Below are 19,182 nucleotides of genomic sequence, written 5' to 3'. Positions count from 1 at the left end.
ATAGTTTAGTTTATACAGAGTAAAAATTCACCACGGACAGGCATGTGAACACGAGCATTGATTCATTCGGTAGTGGCTCAAAAGGAAAGGATGTAAGAATTTAGGTTTTATAACTGAAATTGAGATTAAATTCACTATAAATCTTTAGATCAAAGTGGACTTATAGCCTTCTATAATTACTAAAATAAGTAAGTTATTTTAGGGAACTTTCATGAAGGGTGTTAATTTTATTCCTCTTATAATGAATGCAATTCAAAAAATAATAAACACATTACTGTGCCATTGCAGTGGTAAAACGTCACTCTGCCTCAGAAAAATCAGTACCTTTATTTTCATCATCCAGGTTGATTATAGCATACATGTCTTTTACTTCTGCCAAGTCATGGATTTTGATGCTGAAAAATGAAAGAAATATGTATATTGTAAATACAAGTGTTAAATAAAATTGTTTTCGTTCACGAAAAATTGTAAGCTATAGAACAGGTCAGTGTTCTCCAAAAAGGGATGTATAGGATAATCTATTGGGTCAAGGTAAGAAAATAATAGAATTTCTGTAATTATATCTTTTATATATATATAATATATATATATTGTGCCCGGCTTAATTTTCTGGTCTACAGTTTTAGGAACATGGAGGTTTAAGTTGCCCTGAAGAAAAGTGTGAGTAGGAAAACATTCTCCTGAGCAGCACTAATTATTGTAAGAGGAATAAGGTTTCTCTTTGCAATGTGCTCCCTCCACCACCCTGACTTCTTTCATACAAAAAGTAATGAGGTATAATAGAAAGAGCATTTGATTTGGAATCAGCAGGCATAGGCTGAAAGCTCTGAAAAACTGGGGACATATTACTCCCTAGGGCTACAGCGAAGATAGGTGGGTTCAAGCCAATGAAAGCTGTGTGGTACAACGTTGGCCCCTAATGGCTGGAAGGTATCTTTCCTCCTTGTCTCCTTTCCTCTCTCCTCCCTTCTGCCCTCCCAAGGTTTTCCCTTGATATATTTCCCCTTGTTGTTTTCATTTAACTTTTTGTTTTGATAGGATTATAAATCCACATGCAGTTGTAAGAAATAACACAGAGATTGTATATACCCTCCACCTTCCCCCGCAAATGATAACATCTTGAAAAACTGTAGGATTAAATATAATCAAAATATTGACATTGATATAATCCACAAACCTTTTCCAGATGTCCCAAGTTTTACTTGTATTCACTGTGTGTGTGTGTGTGTGTGTGTGTGTGTTTAGTTCTAAGCAATTTTATCACATGCAAGATTCCTGAGATCCACAACCACAGTCAGGATATAGAATAGTTCCATCACCACAAGGATCCCTTGTACTGTCCTTTTATAAAGGCACTTACCCTCCTTCCTCTCCACCCTAGCTCCATCCCTAACCCTAAGCCACCGCTAATCTGTTCTCCATTCCCATAACTTTATCATTTCAACAATATTACATAAATAGAATCATACCATATGCAACATTTTGTGATTGGCATTTTTCACTCAGCATACTTCTCTGGAGATTCATCTGAGTTATGGTGTATATCAATAGTTTGTTCTTTTTTATGGCTGAGTAGTATTCCATGAAATGGATGTATCAGTTGAACACTCACCCACTGAGGGATATCTGGATTGTTTCTAGTTTTTTACTATTACAAATAAAGCTGCTGTAAACATTCATATTCAGGTTTTTTCTGTGAATATGTCTTCACGTCTCCAGGAAAAATGGCCAGGAGTGAAATTGCTGGGTCATATGGTAACTGCACATTCAGTTTGTTTGTTTTTTTAAGAAACTGCTAAACTGTTTTCCAAAATAGCTGTACCATTTTACATTCCTACCCGCAATGTATGAGTGATCTAGGTTCTCTTCATCCTTCCCAGCATTTGATGTTATCACTATTTTTAATATACTAATACTGTGTGTTTCTCTGTTTATTTGGGTCTTCTTTGATTTCTTTCAGCAACATTTTGGAATTTTCAGCACACAGACCCTGTACATGTTTTGTTAAGTGTATATCTAGGTATTTCATTTTCTTTGGAGTGATTAAAAATGGCATATTTTTCTACATGTCTGTTGCTACTACATAAAAAATGTGATTGATTTTTTTTTTTGGTGTTGATCTTGCATCCTGAGACCTTGCTACACTCACTCAGTTTTAGTTCTGGGTGTTTCTTGTTTGTAGATTCCTTGAGATTTTCTACATAAGCAATCATGTCATCTGCAAATAGAGATGGTTTTACTTTTTTCTTTCCAATCTGGATGTGTCTCATTTTTCTTGTCTTACTGCAGTGGCTAGAACTTCTAATATTAGGTTGCATTAGAGCAGTGAGAGTAGGTATCCTTATCTTGTTCCCAATCTCAGGGGCAAGCACTCAGTCTTTCACCATGAAGTATGATGTTAGCTGTAGGTTTTTTGTAGATGTTCTATATCAAGTTGAGGTAATTCCCCTCCATCCCTAACTTACTGAGAATTTTTATCATGAATGGGTGTTGGATTTTATGAAATATTTTGTGTCAACTGATGTGATCATATGGTTCTTCAGTTGCTGATACAGTAACTTTGTTGATTTTTGAATGTAAATAAACCTAGCATACTTGGAATAAATCCCAGTTAGTCATGAGGTATAATTCTTTTCATATATTGCTGAATTCAGTTTGCTAAGTTTTGTTGAGGATTTTGTGTCCAAGTTTATGAGAGAGATTGGTCTCTAGTTTTTTTTTTTTTTTTTTTTTTTTTTAATACTTTCTTTGATTTTGGTATAAGGGTAATACTAGCCTTATAAAATAAGTTGAGAAGTGTTCCCTCCACTTTTATTTTCTGAAGGGATTTTGTAAAATGAGTGTGAATTCTTTTTCTAAATGTTTGGTAGAATTCTCCAGTGAAACCATCTGAGCCTGGAGATTTTTCAGGGGTTTAAAATCATTCTTCAATTTCTTTAAGAATTACAGGGCTAATTCAGATTATCTGTTTCATCTGGGTTGAGTTTCAGTGGTTTTTGAAGAATTTTTCTAATCTTCTAAGTTGTCAAATTTCTGAGTTGTTTGTAGTATTCCTTTGTAATTGTAAAGTTGTAGTACTTTCACTGTCCTTTTAATAGCTTCCAGATCTGTAATAATATTCCTGTTTCATTCCTGATATTAGTGACTTGTGTCTTTTTAATTTGTCATTCTTGCTAGAGTTTTATCAATTTCTTTTTCAAAAAATTCCAGCTGTTAGATTTTTTTTTCCTATTCTACCTTCATTGTCATCACCTTCTGCTCTTTATGATTGTATTCCTTCTGCTTTACCCTTATCTTGCTCTTTTTTTTTCTAGTTTCTTGAGGTAGGGACTTAGATTACTGATTTGAGATTTTTTCTTTCATATATAAGCATTAATACTACAAGTTTTCTTCTCAGCACTGCTTTAAGTGTATCTCATATTTTGTTATGTCGCATTTTCATTTTTATTCAGTTGTATGGGTTTGTTTGTTTGTTTGGTTTTTTTTGGTCTTTTAAACTGCTTTATTAACTTCACAATATATAATGAGCATCTTGCCATGCAATAGGGTAAAACTCCCCTGCTGATAGGATCTTACAGATTGAGTCAAAATACAGCATTCAATTAGAAGCTGGTCATAGGAACCCACAAGAGACATGTAACACCAAAAGGTTTACAACAAAGGTACACTGAGAACATGTAAGTTTAGGAAGCAGGTGTGTCTTCCTATTAAGTTCAGGGAAAACATCAGGATTCAAGGCATAAGGCAAAACTCCTCATGATGGTCATGGTGAGGAGGGTCAGTGTTAACCGCCCCTAGACTATGACTGAATTGCTTTTCCCTCAGGTGTCTCACTTCCCCCCACCCCCCCCAATCCTTTCCATATTCTCTTCTCTCATCCTTGCCTGTGGTTCTCCAAGCCTCTGAATCATGTCCCACCTATACTGTGGGATGGGATGCCTAACATGGAACCATCTACAATTTACTCTAGGCACACAATATTCACCAACTTCCAAAGGGAGGGCCAAGGGCTCTCCTTTATTAGCAACTTGTTCCTTTTCATCCTTTTTTTTTTTTTTTCATTTTCCTGGTTGGCATTGTCCATGCTGAGACTTTTTACTGCTTGTTCCTCTGGACGCCATTGCTCCTGGTCCCATCCTTGAGGTCTCCTGCTCCTCTTGATTTCTTGCCGCCAGTGTGCGGATGTGACACTTAGACCTGCACACCTGCTCCCCCCCTCCTCCTCCTACTCTTTGGGGCCCCCTGGCCCACACACCCTCAGGGCCACCGGGAGCAAGAAGGGAGCAAGTGAAGGATGGGTCTGACGCTAGAGCAAGGCACGCGAGTTGGCATTGGTGGGTCACGGCTCAGTTGTGTGTATTTTTAAATTTGCTTTGAGATATACTCATGAATTATTTGGAAGTAGGTTAATTTCCAAGTGTTCATTGAATTTCCTGTTGTTTTCTGTTATTCATTTCAAGTGTGATTACATTATGGCGAAGGAACACATTTTGCATGACTTCAATTTAAATTTGTTGAGGTTTCAGGGCCCACGATATGGACTATCTTGGTGCATTTTCCATGGTGCATAGAAAAAGCATGTATTCTGTTGTTGGATGGAATGTTCTATAGATGTCTGTTAGGTCTAGCTGGTTTATAGTGCTGTCCAAGTCTGCTGAGAGTTTAGCTAAGCTACTCCATGGTACTGCTAGCTCAGCATCCATCCTGTTTGGCCAAGTGGCCTGTAGTGACCTTACACTAGTCCCTCCTGTGAGTGCATGCCCTAGAGAGCAGCTCACAGAGTCACAAGCAAATGTAAGATCCTGATGTGACTTCCCCAAAAGCCCTCGTGATCAACAGTCTCCCGTCTCCCAGCATTTATATGCCTTATGTGCCCCTAGGATAAGATCTCTGGGGCTTACCAAAACCCCACTGTTTTGGTTAGAATTGACCAATCTGGCCTTAGCCTGGGAACCCTAAAGCAGTCTATTCAGGAACCCTATTTTTTTCATGAACCTGCTACCTGCAACATCTTGGCATTGGCATCTTTTGATTGCCTTTTCCCAAGTGAGTTGAAATTTTCCTGATTCTTCATATGTCAGGTAACTTTGGGTTATATTTTGGACATTCTGGACATTACATTTGAGACTCTTGCATCTTGTTTAAATCCCAAGGAGAAGGTTTAATTTTTTTTCTTTTTTTAAGCAATCAACCCAGTTGGGTTCAGGCTATCAGTATCAACCAGCTTTCTGTGAGATGTGGTTTCAACGTCAGTTCCATTTTCAAAGGCTTTGCAGTTGTATTCAGATATGTCCCTGTTCGGTCCACTTTGTGGTCCATAGAACTTGCATTATGACCTGTCCCTTAGTTCTGTTCTCAAAGTCTTTGGTATCTTTAGGATAAGATACACATATATAGCTCAGGAGTGAACCTGGGAGTTCATAAATGTCTTTAGACGGTTGCTTTCCAGAGCTCTTTCCTCTCTAGGATCTCCCTGGTATGTTCTGATTCTCTGGGTCTCCCCTTTTTGGTATTCCAGCAGGAAAGCTGGGGCTCTAGTTACCCTGTAGTGCCTTGTCCTTCCACAGCTGCACCCATACCTGTGGCCAAGCAGTGTGAGGGCAGAGAAAAAAATAAGCAACAGGGGTTGCCCCACTTCCTGGGACCATAGCTCCTCTACTTGGAGGAAGGTTACCCTCTGTCAGAGTTGCAGGTGTCTGGGGGACCTTCCTGCCATTACTGTTGCTGCCACGGCCATGGCAAGGTTGCTTGGTGGCTGGGGCATGAAAGAACAGAGAAAGAGTAAGTGTTAGGAGTTCTCTTTCCTGCAACTTGAGGCCAGAACTAGAAGGCTTCTCTCGGAGCTCTCTCCTTTATGCTCTGGTGTCTACTTCCAAATTTTGGCTGCCTTGAGTCTTGAGAGACTAGAAAACAAGTGGGAGACTCCTCATTGGTTTGGTGGTATTTCACATTCTGCTCTTCTTCTTCAATGTGCCTACTCTTTACTTTTCAGAGTCCTTAAATAGCTGTCCCATGCCTTCTGCCCAGGTTTTATAGTTGTATTCAGTAAGCGAGACAGGGTGGAGCGTGCTGACTCCGTATTACCTGGAATTACCTATTTTAAGATTGATTTTCAAGCATTCTCCATTTTAGGTTTTGTAGTTAGTAAACATTTAGCAATTTGTGTTTTACCCTGCGTGTTCTAGCAGGAGTCCTAGAAATTTTCAATTGCAAACAAGTTTTAAGAGTGCAGGAGAGTATCGCTGGCAGATTCATACTAGCTATCAAAGTCTTGTTGAATCTTTTCAATATTCCTTACATAAGCTTTCCTAGGAATTTTTGAATATAACTTACCAATTATCACCACATGTAGCAGCTTTATTGAGGGTCTGTGAAACTGCAATACTGGTTAGACTATCTTTGTGGTCACGAGCCTGAAATATCTCTTGACCAATCTCTCGAATATGAGTGGAGATGACCACAAAAACTCCACGTGAAAAACCAATCATGATGTAGCCATCACCATACCTACAGTAACAAAGGCAATGATACAGTAAAAGGCTGGTTAACGATCACTGGCAATACAGTACATAAGCAAGTACAATAGAACCAAGGAACTACAGAATACAATTTGTCAAGGGCCAGATAATATGCGAGGTAGTTTCACATAGTAAGTCATAGTCTATAATCCAGAAAATGTTACATACAGAAGTGAAAATGCTATGGGCAAAAATTAAATATAATTAGTAAGGAAAAACACATGGATATCTTTTGGTAATGAGCTTCTTGTACATACCAGCTGTAGCAGACAATGTTCCCATAGTGCTGCTGAAATTCCAGATCAATTGGGCTATCTGGTTCATTCAGATTATAAAGAAACAAAGTTTTCTTGCCAACCACCACGCTGATCTGCCAGAAAAGATTAAGAGATTGTGAAATGAATTACTCAGTACTTCATGAAGACCAATAAGCACATTCAAATAGCTGAACCTAATTTATGAACACAATGAGCCAAGTTTACATTAAATGTTATAACTAATAAGATAACAATGAGACTTAAGAAAATACGTCATACTAATATACAGTCTGGGAAGAGTCCACATCCACCTTTGAGAAGTACACTAAAATAGCTGGGTCGATTAACTCTCTACCTCTCATTAGAGTACTGTGCAATACAGGACTGTAAGTCTGACATAGTTCCACTGAAACTGAATGCATGTTCAGAGTATAGAGAGTCTTCCATCCTAAGAGGTCATTCTGATTATAAGCCACTGGGGATTACAGTCCACACTGTGTGGATAATTGAGCTTGGCTTTTTGCATCATTCTTTCCATCACCTGCAGGTCACTGGTCAATGTGGCTAGACTAGTGTCCCTCTGTTACTCACACAAGTCAATACTTAACTATAATTCTCAGTGGAAGGTGTTAACTGTGTGAGGGAGAGAAAAGAGTACATAACTTATTTGGGCTCGTTAAGGGTGATGGATTTATATAAGAAGAGAAACACTTTGACGTATTTCCTTGATTCTATCAATCATAAGTCACTATCGAGTTAATAATAGCTTTTTAAGAAAGAGAAACATTATTTCATTTAAATAGATTTATAGTAATTGTGAGAATCATCTGGATTTCAGAATAATAAAATGTGGCAGGGAAAATGCATCTAAGATATTAACAAAAACTACAATTTCCAGAGTTCTGGTCACCACCTCTAAGAGAGTAAAAATAAAAAATCATATAGAAATCAATACTTCTGTTTACAAAGGTACCCTCACTCTTTCTGCTACCACAAGAACGAGAAGAACAACACCAACTGTAATAGGAAGATGTCCTCATTTGCTGTGATACCAGGTAGCTAGCTGCTGTCAGCAGCTTTGTAAAAGCAACATACGCCTGCGACACCAGAGCCTGTACTGATTTAATAAATGACAGACCAGAATTTATTTATCCCTATACATTCTGAACCATCCAAGAAAAGGAGAAAGTATAGCCCACAAATTATCAAAATAACTTGGACATGGATGTGACTTAGAATTCTTACTGTGCTTTCAGTAGCAGACATTCGGTCATCAGTCTTCATCATGGAAAACTGCATGTCGCTAGGCTCTGATCTAACTGGTGTCTGCAGAGATAGGAATATTATCACTATGAATAAGCACAACACTTAATTCATTCTGAATATTAACAAAACCAGTAACTTGCTTTCACTTCTGTTATACCTGAAAATCCCACTGCTACAAACATCTAGAAATTCTGGATAAAACAGAACACATGTCTTATTAAATAGAGAGATAAGCTTGAAAGAAGGTAAGGAAAATATCCAGGGACAATAAGCAAAGATCAAATCATAAACCAAAGTATGTGTAGAAACTGATGCTGCAGCTATCCAGAGCAGTTGGTTAGGAGACAATAAAGAAGCCCATTTGACTTGGGCGAGCTTTGGGTCAGAAAAAAAGCTAAAAAAAGCCCTTTTCAAATCAGAGACCTTCCTATCTTCCTTATAATCTGAAGTTCAAATTTATGTGTTGAGTGGTCTAGAAACTCCTTGGAGTGTTTGTCAAAAACAAATCCAAGGCCTCTTCCAAAGCTGCAAAAAATTTCTACAGACAAGCCCTGTTGAAGATGAGCTCACAATTCAAAATGAGAAAAGTCACAAGAGATAATGCTTCAAGAACAAAAGTCAGTAGATCTAAGAATAACAGAATTATCAGAGAGATCATAAAATACTTTAAAAATGAATAAAGATATAAAAGGACTCATAAGTATGACAGAGGATTTAAAAAAAACAAAAGTCCAGACAGAGAGAACTACAAAGTACTTTTCTTTATTAATTTAAAGTACACCTGACCCTTGAACAATGTGGGGGTTAGGGGAGCTGAGCCCCTGCACAGTTGAAAATTCACATATAATGTTGACTTCCCCCAAACTTAACTACTAATAGCCTACTGTTGACTGGAAGCCTTACCAATAATACAAATACTCAATTCATACATGATTGTATGTTATGTATATTAAATACTGTATTCTTACACTAAAGTGAGCTAGAAAAAAGAAAATCTTATTAAGCAAATCATAAGAGAAAATACATTTATGGTACTGTATTTATCAAAAAATATCCATAGATAAGTAAATCCACACAGTTCAAGCCCATGTTGTTGAGGGATCAACTGTGTACTTGACATACAATATTAGCTTCAGGTGTACAACATAGTAATGCAATATTTATATACATTACAAAATGATCCCCATAAGTCTAGTCACTATCTCACCATATAAAATTATTAGAATATTAATGACTATAATCCCTATCCTGTATATTACACCCTCATGACTTACTTATTTTATAACTGGAAGTTTGTACCTCTTAACTCCATTTGCCTATTTTGCCCTAAAGTACTTTCTAAAAATAAAAAGTAGAATCACTAAAATTAAAAAAAAAAACACAATAAGATAGAAGGCCAGACAAATTTAAAGAAAGAGTAAGTAAATTAAGTAAATTATCCAGAAGGTTGCAAAGAGGGACAAAAAGATAGATATTATGGGGGCGCCTGGGTGGCTCAGTTGGTTAAGCGACTGCCTTCAGCTCAGGTCATGATCCTGGAGTCCCGGGATCGAGTCCCGCATCGGGCTCCCTGCTCAGCGGGGAGTCTGCTTCTCCCTCTGACCCTCCCCCCTCTCATGTGCTCTCTCTCTCCTCTCATCCTCTCTCTCAAATAAATAAATAAAATCTTTAAAAAAAAAAAGATAGATATTATGAAAGAGAGATAAAGAGGGGCGCCTGGGTGGCTCTGTCTGTTGAGCGTCTGACTCTTGGTTTCAGCTCAAGTCATGGTCTCAGGGTCATCATCTCAGGATCATGAGATTGAACCCCACATCAGGCTCCCCACTCAGTGCAGACAGAGTCTGCTTGTCCCTCTCCCTCTGCTCCTCCCCTGGCGCTCTCTCTCTAAAATAAACAAATAAAATCTTTAAAAAAAGGAAAGATAAAGAGATAGAAGGTCCAATATATGTCTAACAGACACTCCAGAAGGACATAATAGAAAGGGCAAAAGGTAATACTGAAAGAGATGATAGAATTTTCCAGAATTGATGAAAGACAGCCATCTTCAGATTTAAGGAACAAGACAAGTCCTTAGTAGGATAAACAAAAATAAATCCACACAAGTAAAACTGGAGTGATCTACAGAACAGTAAAGTCAAAGCAATTTAGAGACAACACCAAATAAAGCAATATTTTTAAATGTACGCTTTGCTTACCACATGACAACTTAAATAGTATGTCTAATTCTACAAGCATACTTCTTAGAGATCAGAAATGGGAAATAGCTATCTTGTAATTAAATAATGGCTGAATGTAGTGATTTCTTGGGATGTTATATAGCAAAATATTGTAAGGCCATGTCCTGATTCAGTGGAGGAAAAAAAATGCCAATATCTACTGATGATGTCTGATATGGATACAAGAGTGAGTGGAGAGCTAAAGCATCTGGACTTGTATATCTACCATTCTAATTCAAAATGGCACCAAAATAGAATGATCAAAATTTTAGGCTTCAGAAAATATTTTTTACATGAATTAATCTTAAGAACCAGATTAATCATGCTATGGTTCTACTCAACATGGTTGAGTTACTTCTGCCTAACTTTCAGAGCTTTCCAGATTCAGGAACCAATGTTCTTCTTCAGCCTTATTTTCTATAAATTCTCAAAGCCCCTATCTTCAGTCAAGCCACTCTTGAACAAGCTATAAGTTCTCCCTCTTATCTCTGTCCATGTTGTTTTGCTAGGGTTGAGCGACAGACTGCTAAATGTCTTATGGTATCCACTAAAACAAGTTTCAGTAGGGCACACGATTACCCACAGAGTCTAAATTTGCAGCTTCCCTGGCAGCAGTGAGGTGTGACTATATGACTAGGTTCTAGTGATATGAATGGAAATAATAAATGCATCTTCCATACTAGGTCCTTTAAATATTTCTTGCACTCCACTTCTCTTTCTCCCTTCCCTGGAGTGGAAATGCAGATATGGTGCAGGTAACTATTCAGATGAGGAAAAAACATCCTTGCAAATGGCAGAATAAGACAGAAGGAACTTGGGACTCTGTACAGCCTTATGAAGCAGAGATGCACAGATGATTTGCCTACCTGTCTCTGTTACATGAGAAAGAGAAAGAGGAAAAAACCACCCAAATTACCATATTTTTAGAGCCCTTGTAATTTTGGACCTCTCTGTTACAACAATTTATTCTATACCTTGACTGATTCAGATCGTCTTTTAAAGATTCATAATCCAACTTGCATTGATCTCCTCCATCTCAGATATTACAGGACTTGTCAACTATACCACAAAATACGGCAATCATATAAGGCTGTGAGTGTTTTATCATGATTAGTTCTGTCTTCTTGAGAGTAGGAGCCTATGGCTGGTAGCTTCTAAGATGATCCACAGTGATCCTTACCTCCTTCTTTGTGTAATCCCCATCCCTACCCCTCTGAAGGTGGGCTGGACCTAGGGACTCAGTTCTACATGACAGAATATGGCGAAAATGATTTTGAGATCAGGTTATTTATTAAGAGATTGTGGCTTAAGTTTGAATGGCTGCTCTCATTCTCTTACTACCTGCTATGTTGTGAGGCACTGTATGGAGAGATCCATGTGGACAGGAAATTAGGCAGGCTTTTGATCAATGGCCAGAGAGAAACTGAGGTCCTAAGCCTAACAATCTGTAAGGAACTGAACTCTTGTCAACAACCATGTGATTGAGCTTGGAAACCGATTTTTTCCCAGTCAAGCCTTCAGATGAGACTCCAACCTTGACCAATAAAATGCAGCCTTGTGAGACCTTAAAGCAGCTAGGCTACACCTGCATTCCTCATCCATAAAAACTACAAAACAATAAATGTATATTGTTTTGAAACTGCTAGGTTTGGGGCATAATTTATTATGTAGCAATAGAGACCTAATATGGGACCATATTTCATATTTCCTCTGAAGTACATAGCACAGTGCCATATACTTAGAGGGTATTCAAAGAATTTGCTAGTCAATATTGTCCTAGCAATACTAAACCATATGCCAAGTAGTCCAAAGTAAAATTTACCCACTGGTGAGATTATGTAGTAGCTATTGGTAATACAAATTCACTTAAGGAGCCACTGAAGATCTAATCAGTTGGGAAATTTGAATAGTAGTAACTTTGAATCCTAAAACTAAATTTAATTAGGGTTGGTTTGGAAGCAATTTAACATACCAGTTAAAGGCACGGGCTTTAGAATCAGGCAAACCAGACTCCAAGTGCAGTTATTAACATTTATATTATGAATATACACATACAAAGTCAGAGTTATCTCACAGATATACAGCCTGGCTATAACCACAGAGCTGATAATACATGCCAATACTAGGTAATAGCAAATGTACAAAGGAAGATATTTGGATAAAGGATTCTTAGGAAAGAAAAGTGTTCTAATACATAAAAAGAACAGTTTTCGTTGTTTAGAAAAGGAAGTTATTGCATACATATCTCACATAGAGATTTTAAAATTTCGTAGGCTAGTTTGGTAGACAAACTTTATTTCAGGGAAATTTTTGAATATATCAGACCAAAGATGATACTGTATTACCTGTCTTATCGTGTCACCTTCCTGATTGCTAACTGTAATCATTTTATCTTCACCACCTAAAGCAAGCAGATTTTCTGCATTCCAACATCCACATGTGATTCTCTTAGTATGTTTTCCTGAAAAAGAGATGATTTTTGTACAGACACATGGGTTTCTCAAAAAAATTAAAAGAACTGTGATGTCAATCTGTAAGTCTAGGTAATATGCCGCCGATATTAAACAGACAAGGAATGTTAAATCTCATCAAAGCAGTTAGGTCTAAGCAACCTTATTTAAAAGTTTATTACCAAGTTCTAAAGCAATGTAACGCTATATAAGAGCAATACTGCTTTTCAACTATTTATATGGATATGGGCATGGGCCTTACATGAAAAGATACTCCGCTCAACAAGTTTGTTTGCTTACCATATAACCAAACCTTTAACAATAATGTCTTAAGACCAGTAAATCCCAAGGCACTCAAGTTATCTTTACTGTACTCAGCTTCACAGTGTGGTAGACCCGTGGTATAAACAGATTCAATAATCACAGTTTTGGCTATTCATGTAAAACTAGAGCACATTATGATTTCTGATAATGCTGAGGTGCAAATCTTAATGTACCTTGGTGGGACTTGTGTTAAGAACTGAGTCACTTAACTAGTAAGTGATACTAGATGGAAGCAATAAGTATCAGGAAACTTTTTCATTGAGGAATCTAGCCAGTGCAAAAACTCAATTTTGCGGGGGGAAATCTTATACTTGACACTCTGTGCATTTGTTGAAGGTCCTGGGATAGAAAAATCCTTGAGTCTCAAGATTAATTCTACAATGAAGATTAGAATGGTTAAGTATACATATTCTGGAGCCAGACTGCCTAGATTTGAATCTCGGCTCCACCACTGACTATAAAACATAGAGTAAGCTATTTAACGCTTCTATTCCTTAGTCACCTATCCATAAATTGGGGATAATAGTAGGGCCTGTCTCATAGAGCTGAGGATCAAATGAGTTTAAGCATTTAGAAGAGTGCCAGGCGTATAGAAAGTGCTATATAAGTTCAGCTATTTTAGCTGCTTTTTGAGAGCAGAGACATTAATTTTATTCTTTCTACCCCTTACAGAACGTAATACAGTACCTATGCTGGAAAGAGGATCTAAATAAGTAGGTATTAAGTGAATAGACCCTGAGGCCAGAATCCTGGTGTGTTAGAGGCTCAGCAAGGAGGATAGTGTGGCTGGAGTAGAGGAAGTAAGAAGAGAGGAGTTTTTTTTGTTGTTGTTGTTTTTTTTTTTTTTTTTTTAGAAGAGAGGAGTTTGAGATGAAATCAGAGAGTCTGCAATGGCCAGGTCATGCGGGTGCTGGCTGGCCATTGTGAGGACTCTGGCTTTGACTCCAGGTGAGATGGAGAGCCATTGGGAAGGTCAGAGCAGAAAGCTCACTCTGGCCCCTAGCTTGAGAATATTGTATTACAGGGAAAGAGCTGAAGCAGGGAAACCAGTTCAGAGATTGCAGAAATTCACATGGAAAAGATGTATGAGGCTCACACACAGTGGTAACGGAAGAGGTGGTGAGAACAGGCTGGATTCTGGAAATATTCAAAGAAAGAGCCTATAAGATTTCCTGGCAAATTAGATACGGAGGGATGAAAAGGAGGAGTCAAGGATGATGCTAAAGTTTTAGCCTGAAGATCTAAAAGGATGGGATGTCATCGATGGTTGAGAGGGACAGCTGTGGGTCAAAAGGATTTTAGAGATATTAAATTTGAAGTGTTTCTAGACATCTCATGAGAGATGTTGAATAAGCAGTTGGGTATGAGTCTAGAGATAGGAAGAGATCAATATGGGACTGGTCAGGATATAGATGGCATTTCAAATCAGGAGACCAGGGCACAAAGTGAAGGGACCATTCAGAGAAGACACTGAGATGTAGGAGAGTTTAGTGATCATAGATTAAGGGACTTGTGTGGTACACTGCAACTGGGCCCAAAGAAATGGGCATTAGGAAGGAAAGAAGAGTGCACAAAGAGGTGCGAAAAGGCCAAAGACAAACTTCTTTCTATACCCCAGAAAGGGAGAAGAAAATCTCTTCTTCCACCTTCCTGTATACCTCATGGCTTCTTTGCTTCCGTGCTCAGAACTCAGGTTAGCCTTAACATCAAGAACAGTTAACCTGTTTTGTGTGCCTACTTACAGTACTCTGGGCACTTTACATGTACTGACTTATTTAAATAATATTAACTCACAGTTAATCTACTATGGTAACTGAAGTTTGAACCATATTAGTGGGAGACTGGCAATATTTAATTAAATCGTAGTAAATGAATTTCATGTATATAAGAACCATGCAACATGAGAACTGCCTATATGTAGGGTAGTTGAAGGAAATAAATAAGTGCAAGATTCAACAAGGTTAACAGATTTTAGTTACTGTGAAATGCTGGCAGATCATGCTACCATGCAGAGGCTCTTAGAGTGGAAAGGCTTGGATTTAGGAAAGTGAGTTATTTAAAAGGAAAAAAAGCAGAGCCACAAGTCATAACCAACTCTGAGAGAGGCAGCTATATATTTAGCTAAAGGACCTAAGATATATAATTAACCTGAATCTCCTCAGGCCCATTTTACACAATTAATAAATGACTCAGAAGAGAATCAATATTCATGTTAAATACAAAGATCACCTATAAAATCATGTATATGTGACAAATATCTGACACAAAATCATCATGCTTTGACAAATTATTTTCTTACATGTCAAGTGTCAAATGTTCTGGGGCCTGTAAGTTAACTGCTAGGGTGTTCCTAGCAATGAAGTGGGATACAAAAAAAAGGCCTAACTGAAGTCAAATAGTCAATTTGTATGGTGAAAGTTGATTTTTGTAATATTTTGTTTAGTTTTTCAAAAAGATCAATGGCATTACCTTTTGGCTGAAGCACCAAAAATATAAATATTAAAGATAGACATATATGTGAAAAAAGTTGAAATAATTACGTGTCCTTAATTGAAAGGCACTTTCTCAAGTATTCTGTGGGCACTCTTATCTCCAGAGTCTAATTCTTCCTTAGCAATAAATTATAATTTTTTGGCCACCTGAGTATAATTAAGCCTACTAGTTTCACCATTTACCAGCATGATGTTATAATAATTGAAAAGAATTGATCTGTTTCTTCTTGAGTGTTCAGAGGGCAGATGCTAATGACCAGAGATTCGGGGAATCAAAGAGTCTGAACCGAGGTAAAACAAGGAACAAACACCCTCTAGCCATATACCCTGAGGCAAATATAACTCAACAGTGCATACCCAGACTAAATTGGTGTTTGGAGAGTGAGAGATTAGAATTAAGAATCTAGATATATTCTGACCAAATAGTCACCAAATGTTTCAGTCCTCCCACTAACGTGTTGATATGCACATGAGCTATTCCATGTCCAAAGGTACAATCTGCTAGTAATGTCCTGGTGTCCAAAGGCAAAGGCTGATCTTAGAGCAACCATTCTATGTGGCCTGGTAATTCTTAGTAGACGGTGAAGAGGGATCTTATAGTTTAGCTAGTTACAGAGCTTGACCAGGGGAGCTTTACTACTATACAATTTCCCTTGCAATATCAGAAAAATCTGAGGCAGTAAAACATACATTTATGTAAAGCATCTTAAATAGTGAGCAGTATTTCCAGCTATAACCTACCCAGCACAGGAATCTTTCGAGACGTCTGACGATTATAAATAAGCAAACTTCCTTTAACAGTTCCAACAGCCAGGAAACTTCCAATTTTTGACCAAAGAAGGAAAGACATTTGATCCCTGTAACATTAAGATATAAATCACTAAAAAATTCAGTCATAATCTCCAGATAGTTCTTTTAAAAAGTATTTCATGAATAACTTTAATATCTACTTAGAAACTGAAGTACAAAATTAGAACTTAATGCTTTAGGACAAAGACTAAGGGCTAAAGACATTTTGGAGATGCTTATAAGATGATCTTATGGTCAGTTAGACCTAAAATACATATGTAATGAATACAAACTCTACTTCAGTCATGATGGAACCTCAAATTTCATAAAATGACTCATGATGAGATAGTTTAGTTAGTCTAATGATAGTTGTAAATGTGGAAAAATTAAAAATTAATGGATGATGACACCACATGCTTTAAAAAAAAGTAGGGTCCAGGATGCTTGGGTGGCTTAGTCAGTCAAGCGTCTGACTCTTGATTTTGGCTCAGGTCATGGTCTCAGGGTTGTGAGATCGAGCCCCGCATCAGCCTCCACACTGGGCATGGAGCCTGCTTAAGATTTTCTCTCTCTCCCTCTCCCTCAGCCTCCCCACCTTAAAAAAAATTTTTTTTTTAATTTTAAAAGTAGGGTCCTATAACATATTAAATTGGAAAAACCATTGGGAATTCACTACCTTAAATAGGACATATCTTTTACAGCTCTGTCACTTTTTAAAGTTTTTGTTTAAATTCCAAATAGTTGGGGCACCTGGGTGGCTCAGTCGATTAAGCAATGAAAGGGATACGTTTAATAGGTAAAATGATTTGGAAAGATCTCAAACTTAATGGCAAAGTAGTAGATTTGATATATCACATTATATAACTGGTATGTTCTGCTTCAGTAACGTGAGAATTTAAAACTACATAAGGGGGGGGCACCTTGGTGGCTCAGTCGGTTAAGTGGTTAAGCGTCTGCCTTCAGCTCAGGGTCCTGGGATCGAGTCCTACATCGGGCTCCCCACTCAGGGGTGAGGCTGCTTCTCCCTCTCCCTCTGTCCCTTCCCCCTGCTCATGCTCTTTCTCTCTTTCTCTCAAATAAATAAAATCTTAAAAAAAAATAAATTCCAATTAGTTAACATACAGTATAATATTAGTCTCAGGTGTGCAATATAGTAATTGAGCACTTCATACATTACCTGGTGCTCATCAGGATGACTGCACTCCTTAATCCCCATCACCTATCTCACCTATTCTCCCCCCTCGCCCCGCCCCCGTCACCTCCCCACCCCCGTCACCTCCCCTCCGGTAACCATCAGTTTGTTCTATTTTTTTTTTTAAGTATTTTTATTTATTTATTTGAGAGAGTGAAAGCGAGAAAAATCACAGGGAGAGGGAGAAGCAGACTCCCGGCTGAGCAGAGAGCCCGACGCTGGGCTCGATCCCAGGACCCTGGGATCATGACCTGAGTTGAAGGCAGACACTTAACTGACTGAGCCACCCAGGCACCCCTGTTCTCTATAGTTAAAAGCGTTTCTTTGTTTGCCTCTTTTTTTCTCTTTTGCTTATTTGTTTTGTTTCTTGATTCCACATAAGAATAAAATCATATGGTATTTGTTGTCCACTGGCTGATTTATTTCATTTAGCATTATACTCTCTGGCTTGATGTTGCAAATGGAAAGATTTCATTTTTTTTTTTTTTAATGGCTGAGTAATAGTCCATTGTATATATGTGTGTATATATCTATGTGTGTGTATATAGATATACATACATGTACACACACACATACATACATACCACATCTTTATCCATTCATCAATCAGTGGACACTTGGGCTGTTTCCATAATTTGGCTATTGTAGATAATGCTTCTATAAACATCAGGGTGCATGTATCCCTTTGAATTAGTATTTGAATTTGTATTATCTGGGTAAACACCTCGAGTAGTACAATTGAAGGATTGTAGGGTAGTTCTATTTCTTACTTTTTGAAGAACCTCCATACTGTTTTCCAGAGTGGCTGCACCAGTTTGCATTTCCACCAACAGTGCAAGAGGGTTCCCCTTTCTCCACAACCGCACCAACACCTACTGCTTGTTTTTGATTTTAGCTACTCTGACAGGCGTGAGATCACTGTAGTTTTGATTTGCATTTCCCTGATAAGTAATGTTGAGCATCTTTTCATATGTCTACTGGCCATCTGTATTTCTTTTGCTCATTTTTAAATTGGATTATTCATTTTTTGGGTATTGAGTCTTGTAAGTTCTTTATATATTTTGGATACTAACCCTTTACTGGATATGTCATTTGCAAATATCTTCTCCCATTCTGTAGGTTGCCTTTTAGTTTTGTTGACTGTTTCCCTCACTGTGCAGAAGCTTGTTATTTTGATGTAGTCCAAAGAGTTTACTTTTGATTTTGTTTGCCTTCCCTCAGGAGACATATCTAGAAAGAAGCTGCAAAGGCCGATGTCAAAGAAGTTATTGCCTGTGTTCTCTTCTAGGATTTTTATGCTTTCAGGTTTCACATTTAGGTCTTTAATTCATTTTGAATTTATTTTTGTGTCTGGTGTAAGAAAATGGTCCAGTTTCATTCTTCTGCATGTTGCTATCCACTTTTCCCCACACCATTTGTTGAAGAGCCTGTCTTTTTTCCATTGGATATTCTTTCCTGCTTTGTTGAAGATTAATTGATCATAAAATTGTAGGTTCATTTCTGGGTTTTCAATTCTGTTCCATTGATTATGTGCCTATTTTTGTGCCAGTACCATGCTGTTTTGATCACTACAGCTTTATAGTATAACTTGAAGTCTGGAATTGTGATGCCTCCAGCTTTGCTTTTATTTTTAAGGTTGTTTTGGCTATTTGGGGTCTTTTGTGGTTCCATACAAATT

At 37.7% G+C, this 19,182-nt stretch overlaps 1 protein-coding gene and 1 pseudogene across 2 annotated transcripts in view; both read right to left on the bottom strand.

Moving 5' to 3' along the window:
• The window catches only part of WDR19 (WD repeat domain 19), a 100,131-nt gene that overhangs the window by 64,794 nt on the left and 16,155 nt on the right, over nucleotides 1-19,182 (bottom strand). For both annotated transcript variants that reach the window (XR_010409335.1, XM_045881308.2), the window contains exons 5-10: nucleotides 16,265-16,380; nucleotides 12,603-12,718; nucleotides 8,021-8,101; nucleotides 6,776-6,888; nucleotides 6,334-6,507; nucleotides 325-395 (exon numbers count right to left, since the gene is read on the bottom strand). Coding sequence is in view for 1 of the 2 variants with exons in the window: in XM_045881308.2 (XP_045737264.1) it covers nucleotides 325-395; nucleotides 6,334-6,507; nucleotides 6,776-6,888; nucleotides 8,021-8,101; nucleotides 12,603-12,718; nucleotides 16,265-16,380 (671 nt within the window). In the remaining variant the exon portion in view is untranslated. The remainder of the gene's footprint in view (nucleotides 1-324; nucleotides 396-6,333; nucleotides 6,508-6,775; nucleotides 6,889-8,020; nucleotides 8,102-12,602; nucleotides 12,719-16,264; nucleotides 16,381-19,182) is intronic.
• Nucleotides 2,713-5,074, bottom strand: LOC123847718 (protein BEX1-like; annotated as a pseudogene).

This window comes from Mirounga angustirostris, unplaced genomic scaffold (genome assembly GCF_029215605.1).
Source record: "Mirounga angustirostris isolate CCGP_5_RB_7025 unplaced genomic scaffold, mMirAng1.0.hap1 SCAF_2, whole genome shotgun sequence".
Lineage (NCBI taxonomy): Eukaryota > Metazoa > Chordata > Mammalia > Carnivora > Phocidae > Mirounga > Mirounga angustirostris.
Note: the sequence above shows the minus strand (reverse complement) of the source record. Positions and strands in the feature narration are given on the sequence as shown.